The sequence below is a fragment of the Anser cygnoides genome, chromosome 4, assembly GCF_040182565.1.
Source record: "Anser cygnoides isolate HZ-2024a breed goose chromosome 4, Taihu_goose_T2T_genome, whole genome shotgun sequence".
In the NCBI taxonomy this organism is placed as follows: Eukaryota; Metazoa; Chordata; class Aves; order Anseriformes; family Anatidae; genus Anser; species Anser cygnoides.
The window spans coordinates 29,334,060-29,346,286 of NC_089876.1; the positions used below are offsets into that span (position 1 = coordinate 29,334,060).

The 12,227-nt window shown below is 42.7% G+C and overlaps 1 protein-coding gene across 13 annotated transcripts in view; it reads left to right on the forward strand.

Moving 5' to 3' along the window:
• CRACD (capping protein inhibiting regulator of actin dynamics) overlaps positions 1-12,227 on the forward strand; it is a 125,703-nt gene that overhangs the window by 97,186 nt on the left and 16,290 nt on the right. For 11 of the 13 annotated variants that reach the window (XR_010831060.1, XM_066995896.1, XM_066995904.1 and 8 more), the window contains 2 exons: positions 1,029-1,164; positions 10,241-10,405. Coding sequence is in view for 11 of the 13 variants with exons in the window: in XM_066995896.1 (XP_066851997.1) it covers positions 1,029-1,164; positions 10,241-10,405 (301 nt within the window). In the remaining 2 variants the exon portion in view is untranslated. Of the gene's footprint in view, positions 1-1,028; positions 1,165-10,240; positions 10,406-12,227 lie in introns of those variants that run through there. The other 2 variants (XM_066995903.1, XM_066995906.1) reach the window with 2 other exon arrangements.

The following is a 12,227-nucleotide window of genomic DNA, read 5'->3' on the forward strand; positions in this document are numbered from 1 at the left end:
TTGGTTAGGTTGGTATAAAAAAAGTTTTGTTTTTCCTTCTCTGGACTGTAAATTTACTGAAGCTGTAAATGGCTTCTGTAGAGTCACCAATAGGTTATTAAAAAGAGATCTAAGGCCTCTCAGTTGTTCAGTTTCTTCTGCTGTGACTTTCGTCATGTTTGTATTTCATGGCTTCCTAGTTACCATCAAATATTCTAGGCTGGACAAAATGCAATTTTCAAACTCAAATATTTTCCCCCAAGCTGCCCCCAAAAAACTAAAATAACTCAGAGCATCCTTTAAAAGAAAAAAAAATCTCACTTTTCTTGAAGAGCCTTTAAAATCTCTAGTAAATTAAAACACTTTTGGTTTAATCCCTTTGCCTGTGGATTTACAGCAGCCATATAAGTAGGTCATTTGTGATGCACTCCCTTCCTTGGCATTTGGGCTCCTCGCCCATGGGCATGTCTCACTGTTTGTTGCCAATCAAACCCATCTAATATGCTTTGTGTAATTCAGTGGGTTGAGGATAACATTTAATTGTCAGTGTGACCACGTTCATGGTGATAGAAACGGGTATGTAATGAGCTCAACAGTGTATTACCTCTTTCTGTGTTTGAGTGCTTACTTTTGCTTTGGACCTGCTGTCTGTATTTTGACCCTTAGTCCGGCTAAGCAGTTATTTTATATATTTTTAATTATAATATTTTATATTTTTTAAATATGGAGTCTGGTAATGTATGCATCATCATCATCTACCCTGTATCCTAAAAGTACTATTTAGCCCTGGGCCTTCTAAGGAAAATTGATTGAACTTTTTCAAACTTCCTATTAAAAACTTCTCACTTAATGTTCTTCCAAGGAGGAAAACTGCACACAAAGGGATCATTAATCTTTTGATAACAGAAAATGTTTGGATATCTCTCTTCTGAGAATGTTCAAAGCTCTCATATGGACAGGAGGGAGGGAAAATCTGTACAGCAGTGCAGCTATGATATGAAGGGCCACTCTCATAAATTAATTGTTGTACTTATTACCTGTTTTTCCAGGTCTTCCCATTATTATATGGGCAGTCGAGCTTTCTCCCATGACAGTATTTTTATACCTGATGGGAGAACAGAGAGTGAACAGACCGTCCAAGCAATGTCACAGGAGAACGTTTTAGGAAAAGTCAAAACACTACAGGTAAGAAATTACAAGCGGGGAAAATTAATTTAAAGTGTGGTGGAAAATGTTTTCTGGAGCTCCAGAACAAGTTAAGTGTGAATAAAGGTGGGTTGCTTGTTCAGTGGCCTGGGGGCTGTTTCTCAGCCATGTAAGTTGTCTAGCCAACAGCCACATCGACAATTTGGATAACCTGCAGAAAGTCTAGGTTCTGGTCTTGAAAGGTACGACAGGGATGCTGCAAGCAAACCTGCATACGTGTCTGCATCTTGTGGAACTCATATGAATTGAACTCATGGTGTTAGCATGTCTGATCCTTATGTCTGAGACCTACAGATGTGGCACTGAGTGGAAAAGAATAGTAAAAATTGGGGTTCAGGTGACAATGAATGGCATACAAAGTGAGACTTCTTAGCAAAGCTCATTTCATTATTGTTTTGTACTTACTGCATTTTTCCTCAGTCTTTTCCTCCCTGGTCTTTGAGTGGTTCTCAGGAAAGGCAGATATGTTTAACTCTCCAAAGCAAACAGTCGATAAGTAGCTACATACCCAATTCAGTTGGGTATTTGCTTTGAAAGAGCTTCACATGACCTGCTTTCCCTTGCTTTCCAGAATTCTGTCCCATTAGTGCTCTACCTAATTTTTTGCTTTACTTGTTTTTTATGTCTGTAAGATTCAAGCTTATGCTTATCTAGACCTTGACAGAGCTGTCCTTCAGAAGCACCTCTCAGTTTATTGCTCGGGATTGCTGGCATGCTCTGTCAAAATGCTGGTAAATTTTTAATGCTGTGAGTGCCATTACCCTGTAGACAACAAGTAAAATAGTAGTGACTTCTTTTACCTCCACAGCACGCAGTCTGGATCCATCTTTCCTGGTGAGGGAGATATCTTGCGTGGTAGGCTAAGGAGACTTTCAGGATGTAATTGTTCCTTTTTCCTGCACAGAGCTACCAGCCGACACAGCACCGAGTGGCGCTGACTGTGCTGACTATGGATAAACTTTGAAGCAGAAACCCCACTAGGACAGCTCCAATTTCTCTGTGTTGTTTTTTCAGCTTAAATTTCCGCGGGTCAGGTAGAATCAACGCACACTACTTGTCGGGCTAGAAGTCATCATATTTTAAATGACTACTGGCTCTGGGCAAAGATGTGAGGTAGCTGGAACTGACCTGCAGAATGCTTGAGTGTCCTTGGGACACAAAGACCACTGACTTCAGCAGGGAGCTGTGCCCTCCCTACCTGTTGGATCTGTTGTCTGGGCTTCAGTATGTTAGCTTTTCTGTGAATACCTTTTCTTCTTGCAACTCAGCCTGGAACAATATCCCTGATGCAGTTTTTCCCACTCTGCTGGTAACGGTGACATCCAGAGCAACCCATGCAAACAGGAAGAAAACGCATAATATATTGTAAATGACTCTTTCAGCTGTTTACATCTTATGCAGAAGTTATGTATCAATCTAAATGTCCATGGATATTTTTCTTTTTCATAACCCTACACAAAGGCTCCTTATAAATGAGCCTGGGGGCCACATCCTGCACCTGTAAAATCTGCTGTCCAGGACATGACAGTCCTCATTTCCCCAGCCATGATTTCCACAGCTGTTCCCTGAATTTTAGGACAAGATCATGCCAAAATCCTGTTGCATGTTTTTAGGTTGACCTTAGGGTTGGGTCTCAGGTCTAACCAGTTATTTCTGAAGGTTTCATGCAGTTACCACCTTGCACCTCATCTTTTTTTTTGCATGGCAAAATGCTCCTTGGTGAAGGAGTGTTGCTGGGATTCAGAGCCCAGTGCTGACTCTGAACTTGCCATATTCCAAGTAGAGACCAAAAGCTCTGTAGATTTTATCCATTTTCAGGAATTTGTGGATGGAGATACAGTAAAGGTTCTCGAAACGTTCTTATTTCCCCATTCTCACCTTGCATTTCTGCCATCTCTGGAGTCTTGATGAACCCACAAAAAATGGTGCAAGACTGGTTCAATGTATCAGCCTGGGCAGGTGGCCAGAGCGTGCGCTGGTTCGGTTTCTTATTGTAGAAATTCTTCCTGCTTGATTGTGTGTTCAAGGTAAACTGGTTCTTTCTGGAACAGCTCTCATTTCTTTTTATTGATTTTCAGATTGGCAGCATTCATCTTATCAGGCTCTCCATAAACAGATTTGGTCATGTTCTAAGGTTTTACTGCATGCTGGAAGTCTGGCTGAGAAAAGCCTGGCTTCTTTTTAACTTCAGATAGGCTTTGTGTATCCTGAAGCTGCTACTTTGTGTTGGTTCAAGCCATCTATTGTTGTAAAAGCAGTCTTTTCCTCCTACTTTGGATCTGCTGAGGTTTACCATTAGCTAGTTTCTAAGATGCAGCATAAAAAGCCAGCATGATCCTGCCCCCACAGAGCGCCAGTACCCTGGTACTGATAATGCATTTAGCTCCTCGGGGTCTGGTGCTCTGCTTCTTGTGCAAGGCTGTGAATGAGACCTCAGGAGTGGTTAAAGCCTAAATCTAGTGGTGTATCAGGGCAAGTCTGAAAGAAACTCTGGGAGCTTGTCTTTATGGGCTTGCCTTTCATAGGCTGGTGTTTTATTTTTCCTTTCTTCAAGGTATGTTAGATCAACCTCCTCACATTTTGCAGCTGCGACTGTTGTTCTTGCTGCTGCTATTTGCCAGAAAAGGTTAAAAAAATGAGCAAAGGACAGTTCCTGTTTCAGAACCACCAGAAGCTTCACCAAGTAAAATGGATGCTTGGTTTGAGTGTTTTGATCTTGGTGCATCTGTGCCACTATCTCCCCTTTGCTGCACAAATGCTGCAGCGTGGCACTGCTGCAGACAGGAGGACAGCTTGTTCTCTGCCTCCTGCCTTCACTGAGCGTACCTCGGGTCATCTGGCATCCCGCAGGCAGCGGCAGTTGGCTGCAAGAAATGCTAAAGGTTGAGTACAGTTTATGGCTTATTGCATCTAGGAGCTGCTGGGCTATATTTTTTCTGTTTCGTGTGGCCATGTGCTTTAAAACAAACAAATCATCTGCTGTAAAACACCATTTATTGCACAGTGCTTAATTATGACAAAAACATGTTTTGGGAATCCAGACTTCTTGGTCAAATTCTGATTTATTTTTTTCTTTTTGCTGTCAGACCTGATGGCTGTTCACTTTTGGAACCCTTTCTTGTAGTCATTAACATATCATAGCTAATGATCAAACCAGTGCTTCCCCCGCTGTGCATTGCACATCTGCATTCTGCCAGACGTTCCCATTGCTCTTTGTGTTTTATATTGTCCAGATCTCAACAAGGCTACAAAGCTGCTTGTTAAACCTCAGAGCTATTATCGTTTAACTTGATGCTCTTCATTTTATGGAACTGGGAATGAGTTTTCACTGAGCGACTGCCCAGCTTTGTATTTCTTACAATTCATTTCATTGGTGCCAATATTTTCTAGTACCGCTGCATCCTAATTATTTTCTTCAAATTTGACAGTCATTTTCCCTTTATAAACTGAATTTATCACCTTTTCCTAATCATTCTTGTATTTCTGAGGCACACCCCCTTTTTCTTATCATATTACACCCTGGAAAATTAGCTTCTGTTTTCCTTTTATCTGCTCTGCTTTTAGGATCACAGAATCACTGGATGGTTTGGGTTGGAAGGGACCTTAAAGCCCACCCAGTCCCACCCCCCTGCCATGGGCAGGGACACCTCCCCCCAGACCAGGCTGCTGAAAGCCCCGTCCAGCCTGGCCTTGAGCACCTCCAGGGATGGGGCACCCACAGCTTCTCTGGGCAGCCTGTGCTAGTGTCTCACCACCCTCTGAGTGAAGAATTGCTTCCTCATACCTAATGTAAACCTACCCTCTTTCAGTTTAAAGCCACTACCCCTTGTCCTGTCACTCACTCCCTGACAAAGAGTCCCTCTCCTGCTTTCCTGCAGCCCCCCGTAGTTTTGGTGCACTGCCAGGGGAGACTCAGGTGATGAATACCACAGATCCTCTAGGTGTCTTCACGCTTCTCCAGAAGGACTTGCTCTAACATGCACATCTGTAAGTGATCCATTACTTCTTCGTACTGAAATATTCATTTGCGTCTGGATTTGCGGCAAATACATAGGATCTCAACGGATCCTCTGCCATTTCATATACGGTTTGATTCTTTACCATTCTTCCATTTTAGACTCCCCAAAAATCTTCCTTGAACTGTAATGTCCCAAAGCAGGCATGCTGCTCCAGCAATGGAGAGTGGAATAGTTCCTTCCCTGAATATTATATCCAATACCTGTGGTAATAATTCTTTGTTTCCTCCCTTTCACTAGGTTTATCCTGTTAATTTTACATTTTATTTACTTGCTATAGTCTCCCATTATACCAAAATAACTTGGTGCTTTCCATTTTATTTTCTCTTGGAAAAAAAAAAAGCATATGTAAGGTGTTTTGCCTGTTCAGATATGCTGCAGATTTTCTTGTATGGATAAAGAGGTGGACTCATTTCCGTAAAATGGACAATTAGGTAGAGAGTTTCTTCAGCCTAGAAAAGAAATGACAAGGGAGAGAATATGATAGAGATGCGTGAATTCATGGATAGAGTTGGGAAAGTGAATAGAGGACAATTACTCAGTCTGTCGCAGTGTGAGAACATAGGAGCATCAGTTGAAGCTAGTTCCATTTCCAATCCAAAACAAATATTTCTTTATGCATAGCTGGACTGTACAGCTCCTTGTCGCGCAGTGTTGTTGCTGAAATATTTATAAAAGCTCAAAAAGCAACGACACATTCATAAAAGTTCCCAAATTACTGTTGACTCAGAAGTGCTCAGATGCCACAAATCATTGGAGCATTTTTAAGAGAAATCTTTGTATGGGCTCACCCTGTTCTTATACGTTCCTGAGTCATTTGATTTTTGGGGTCACTGTGATAGACTGTAGAGGGCCAAGAGGTATTTCAGTGTTGTGACTGTTCCTAGGACAAGTACTATTGATGAACTCATGATTTCACAATAACATATAGCTACAAACCATAACTTATTTATATCTGTGGGCATTGCAGACAGACATGAAAAAGGTATTTGAGCTGAAGGCAAAATATCATCAGCACTTCTTCTAAGAATTGTTCAAATAGAACCAGTTAAAATGGTGCTATTTTATTGATTTTAAATGGAACAGTGAAAGTAGCTCTCAGGATCTGGTTTTGGATTCGCCCCAGGCACAGAGCCTCAATAAGAATGATGTGGTTTCGGGGGGCTGACTCCAACATGTATGCAGGCAGGCATGTACACAGAAGAGGAGCCAAATCCGAGTGAAAGAGGAGATGCACAGCCCAATCTGGGCTCGCTGCCGGTTAATATGGAAGGTTTGTTCTGTGGCATTTCCTATGCAAACACAAAGAGTGCTTTGAAAGTTGAAGCTTTTTAATTCTCTGCAGGCACCAAGTAATGCAGAGCAATTTCACTTGGGAATTTTATTTCTGAAGTCATTAATGTTAAGCTGGTGTAAAGATGTCAGTTAAACTGCATGTTATAGCAAATTATTTGGCATGAAATAAGTGGGTCTGTGTCACGGTCCAGTTACCGAGGAAGATTTTTAAATGGGATGAGTGCAAATGTTTAATTTTTTTCTAAATTCCCAATATTTCTTTGCCTTTATTAGACGAATACATTATTTACAGCTGCAGCACTGAATATCTTAGAGCAGTGAGACCATAACCCCAGGGCTGTGGTTTTGCTAAATACTGTTCTGTTCTCACCCATCGTGGCAGCAGACCTGCCCCTTGCAGCCTGTAAGGGTCTGTTCCTGCCCGTGGCAGTCAGGTCGAAGGGCCAAGGCCACATCTCCCATCTGTAAAGCTGGCCGGTGGGCGAGGGCAAGCAGGAAGAGGAGGGGGCATCCAGTGGCCAGCAGCCCCAGCCGGGGGGGTTCCTGTCCTGCAGGCACGAGGTGGTGGCAGCGGCAATGTCCCGTGCGCAGCCCTGCCCCTCACTTTAATCTCAGAAAACGTGGGGATGAGATGAGCCCTGCGCTGGAGCAGTTTGATGATCCGGTTCAGAAGCTCCCTTGTGTGTGTGTGTGGTCCCACCAACCCCTTTCATGGTCAGCGTGGTAGCTGTACTGTGAACGATGTGTAAGTCCCGTGGAAATACCCATCCGCCTTGGGGCTGGTAGGACTGAAGTGGAAGGTACAGACAGGAGATGTTCGTCTCTTTCCTTCTGTTTCGGACTGATGAGACTGGGGTACAGGATGGTGATTTCTGGCTGCTGAACTACAAGCCTTTTGCACAAACCAGAAGAGACCAGGTATGTTTAACTGAGACCAGTATGCATCTGTGGGCATTTCCAAGGAGTATTTAAGCATCTTGCGTGTGACTGCACAATGGCAGAACAACAAAATGTCACGCCTGCAACTGCTAACAACTGGAGTTGCAAATAATCCTTCTCAGGTACCCACGTGCCCTCAGCAGAGGGAATTCTCAAGTAAGGAAGGGTTTATAGTTCTTCTGTGTCCATGAATACGTCTCTAACTCCCTTCTTTTCAGGGAACATGGTCTCTCTTCAATGGCCTTGAAGCTTAAATATATTTATCTCTCCATCTCTGGATTGCACTATTTGTGTTTATTCTTTCAAGTAAAATTTGTGCACTTTTTTTCTTTCAGGGATGATGCAAATTATTTTTTTTATTTTTTTTATAATTGACCAGGTAGAGAATGTATGTGTACGAATTTGAGAGAATAATTGCACCACAGTTACAGTACAAACACGTTTTCAAAAAGAATAAGGAGCACATTTTATGTCGTTTTTTGAAAGCAGTCAGAATAAATTTGCTTAGTGGTAACAATAAGCTATTTGAGATTTAGACGTTCGGTATTCAGCATCAGTTTTGGAGATTGCAGTGTACTGAAAGCAACTGGCCAATGGAAAACTATTAATCGAGTTTATTCTTTTTTTTTTCTCCACAAAGTCAATAAGTAAATGCAAAAAAAAAAAAAAAAGAACTTTCTGTCCTATAAGGAATGTGAGGGCTACTCAATTTTTTTTCAGTCTTCAAAATGATTTATGCAAGTCTGAGCAAATAAATCTTTTTAAACTTCAAAGTAATTTAAATAACTGTGTACAGTCCAGAAATATTGGCAATATTATATTTCCTGAAAATAACAGGAAAACAGCATTTAAAAACAAATGCACGTTTTTACAGCATTTTTCCTGTCTAGGAATATGACTTTAAGATGAAGCAAAGAGCAGCCTCAATTTATACAATACGTTATCAAATTAAGAATCTGTTCTGGAGCTGGTTTCTACTGGTGTCAGAGGAGCTGCAGGAACAGAGCACGGTCGCAGCCTTCACACTACTGAATACAGGCATGTTTGCTCTTTCCAGCTCCCATTTGCACAGTGGAAACTTGTAAGACTTCAAGTCAGAGAGCTGCATTTATAACACGAAAACCTTGAAGGATTTTGTGCAACCCTTGCTATTAGATGATGGGTGCACCGGCAGTAGTCTAGGTGGGAATAAACCTCCACTATACAAAACTGCCCACTGTTTCAGAATGCTGTACTAGATGAATTTAATTATTTTCCATCAAAATTCAACTGGACATAAACTATTCTATTTCAGTAACCTGATTCTGAGGAGTCTCTGCATGTATTTTACCAGGTTTCTGTATCAAAATACTAAGGTAATGTTTAGCAGTTAATATGGGTAAAATAAAGTCCACTAAGCGATGATGAAAGTAAGACTGCTCTGACCTGAATCCTTTTAGAGTCTACCTCCCGCTATTAAAGGGTGTCTTCCCTTGGCAGCTGTTCACCAGAGCTAGACTGATGATTCTGTGGTATGGAAATAAGATATGCCCTTGTTTTCTGTGATACCTCCTCTAATCTTCCGTATTTCTCAGTCAAACTCGTATCATGGGTCCGTGCAGGTACCTGACATTCACACTGAATACAAGTTGCACAGTTGAATTGAGCACCACTGAGCTGTAGGTGTTTGCAGTAATGAAAGCCAGAGATGGGAGGTCTCTGGAGAATTTTCTGTCTTTGAAAGATGGTGAGGCAGGAAGATAACTACTTGCTCTCTTCCTTCCTAACTGAAAATGATTTGCTGAAATATTTCAGGAAGAAAATCTATCATTTAGTGTTCCTTAATCCTATTTATTCCTTCTTCAAGAGAATTTCTTCACTGTTACTAAAAACTTCGCTTTCAAAGACTGCATGGTACATGTGTCTGCAGTAGCCAGAGCTGCAACTTGCCCAATTCATCCCACCAGAGGATAGATATTATATGCTACTTATTTTGCTTACCTTATCCTTGATATAATTCAGGAGTACTTTCTTGTAACACTAGAGAAAAGATTACTTCAACAAAGAAAGTAAATGATTGGAAAGCTCCTTTATCTTTTGGTTTACTGTATCTTCTGTGCATAAACTTTTCTCGTGTAAAGGCTGGTGACGGGGCAGTGCATATGAGCATGAACCTACACGAGTTTGTGCACTGTTCCTTGACAGCAAGCATCTAAAAGAAGCTGGGTTTTCTCTCCTTTGAGAATTTGCCTCCCCTAGCACAGAGTTATGCCAGATCCTTAAGATATTAAAACTTAAAACTGGTCCTCACAATTAGGATATCTTTAAAAACTACAGTTGCGTGGCATACAGGGTTTGGGGGCTGGAGAAGAAAGAAGCTGCCTTTAGGGGCAGTTTTAACTTCTCAGGGTACATGTGGATCATGATGTTATCATTTCTTTATGGCAGTAAGGCTTGATAATTAGCTTTTATAATCAAAGCCTTAACCTGGGACACAGATTAAGAAAACAGAAGGAATGTTGCAAAATTCACAATAAATTTGCAAAAGTCGGCAGCACCGGTGAGAGCTCAAGTTGATCACCCAAAATGAGAAGTGATGCAGTGAATTCCTGACCTTGGTCACTTTGTGGGGAGAATGGAGATGGGATGGCTCTCATGTTGCAGCAACGTGAGCCTCAAGTTAATTTTTGTTGTTGTCGTCCAGAGCCAGAAGTTGTCCTGAGTATTTCTGTGCAGCTTCCATGTGGAGAACAGGCACATGCTAGACTTGACTTGTTTTGCTCATAATATAAATATCTTTTTTTTCCCTTCATTTTGTTTTTCAGCAACAGTTGGCCAAGAATATAAAATTTGGGCAGCCTCCACAAATGACAATTTCTGGGAGGACAATGGGGGAGGCAAGTGCTAGTGTAGAAGAGGATGTATTGCTCAGTAGCCCCATGGAGACTGACACTCAGCAGGACACAGTGCTCTCAGAGAGTGGCAATAAAGTAAGCACTTTAAATCGATGTATTTTTGGCATTACGGTGGTACTACGGCAGTAAAGTTCACTGGGGAGTAACAGATGTCTCCAGTGAGGCATCGCTGAGCTCAGCGGGCTGTTGTATGTGGGTGGCATCTCTCAGCTTGTGCTTCTTGGACTGGTGCGAAGCGTGTGCTCTTGGCATCCCGAGCCAGGTCCCACAGCATCACCAACTTGAATGTCTGCTCTGAAGCTCAGCAAAACAGGCATTGCTCACAGCGTGGCTACAAGACTGGATTTTTTCTAAAACAGAAAATGTCTTGAAATATGGCTTCTCCCCCGTGGAAAGCTGTGTACAGCAACTATGGCAAAAATGAAAATCACTCCAAAATAAGATCCATAAAACCCTTGGTCTTGGGGTAAACATCCATGTTCCTCGCAGACAGGAGATGAAGGCAGATGTGGTGGAGAAACATTTTGAGAATGGTCTATAAGCCCAATGTCCAGTGCAATTCAAATAATTGTCCTAATTCTTCATTGATAGCAGGAACTGGAGGCATTCAGTATCTGGAAGGGGCTTGTTCTGACAGTGAGGAAGCACAGAGAGTGACAGGAGCTCTCTGGAAATCCTCTAAGGCGAGACTGGCTCTGTGTCATGTTGTAGTGAGTGAAAGGAACACGGGGGACAAAGGGACATCCATTTCCCTGCCTGGAGGAGGCTGCCTTTGTGCCTGGGTACCCTTGGGGCACGCACACAGCACCCTCACTGCTCATGCACCCATCAAATCCTGGAGGGGGACCAGGGCGTGAGCTCGTGGTCGCTAGTGCTAGCTCTGGCTGCATGAAAGGTAATGAGAGCAAGCGTCCTCTGCAGCTCGTGCCAAATGTACAGCAGGGAGAGATTTATGGCTGAGGTGGCCAAAAATCTTCACCGGTCTTCAAGGGGCAACATAGCTCCCCTCAGCACCCGGCACACCACAGAGCGCAGTGGAATTGGGGCACGTTTTAGCTGCATACCTTGGTACTAGGAGCAGGTTGTGCTTGATGCTGGCATACATTCTCTGCAGCCTTCCTGCTTCAAGAGACCAGAACGTCACCTGGTGACCTCCAGCCTGAAAGCACAAGTAATTCAGTCACTAAATCAGGGGAGTACCCCTGGATATTAAGGAGGGAGAGGTTCAGTCCTTACCACCTGCTCTTTCAAACGCTGTGTTTTGAAAACAGGATTAATGCTACTTTGCACAATTCTTTTTCTGAATGCTGAAGGAGTAAACGTTGCTTTTACAAGGAGATTGCAGTTCAAAGTGCCCAGGCAGATACCAACAAATCAATGCTGAAATGCAAGAGCACTCAGCACTTTGTTTTTGTCTTACTGTGCACTACTCACTACCTGCTTTATCGGAGACTTCCTGGTGCATGGCAGCTTGCTTGGTTCCTGCTCACCTCTGCTGTTGGCCGTGTAACAGCTCCGTGTGTTCATCTGCATGGGCTGGGGTCACGGGGTGGCTTCTGGCAGGACCTGGTGGCTGGGCCCACACAGCACTGCAATATTTCATGTGTTCTCTGCTGGCTTGTGGCTGCTGGGTTTCCTCAGCAAGCTGGATCGCCAGCAGGAGTTCTAGGTTTCATTTAACTCGTGTTTGTCAAGCTGATTCTTTATACTTTGTGCTAATAACCTGTTTAGAAGGGAAGGCTGTACTTTTTCACGTGCACCTGGTGTAACAGGATGCCAGCATCCACCAGGTTATGAACTAATACTGTGATATAAGAAGTAAAGAAATGTTTCTGGATGCGATGAATGCTGCTTCAGCCCCTGTGCCTTAAAATTCCCTCTGGGAGATGGCTTCAAG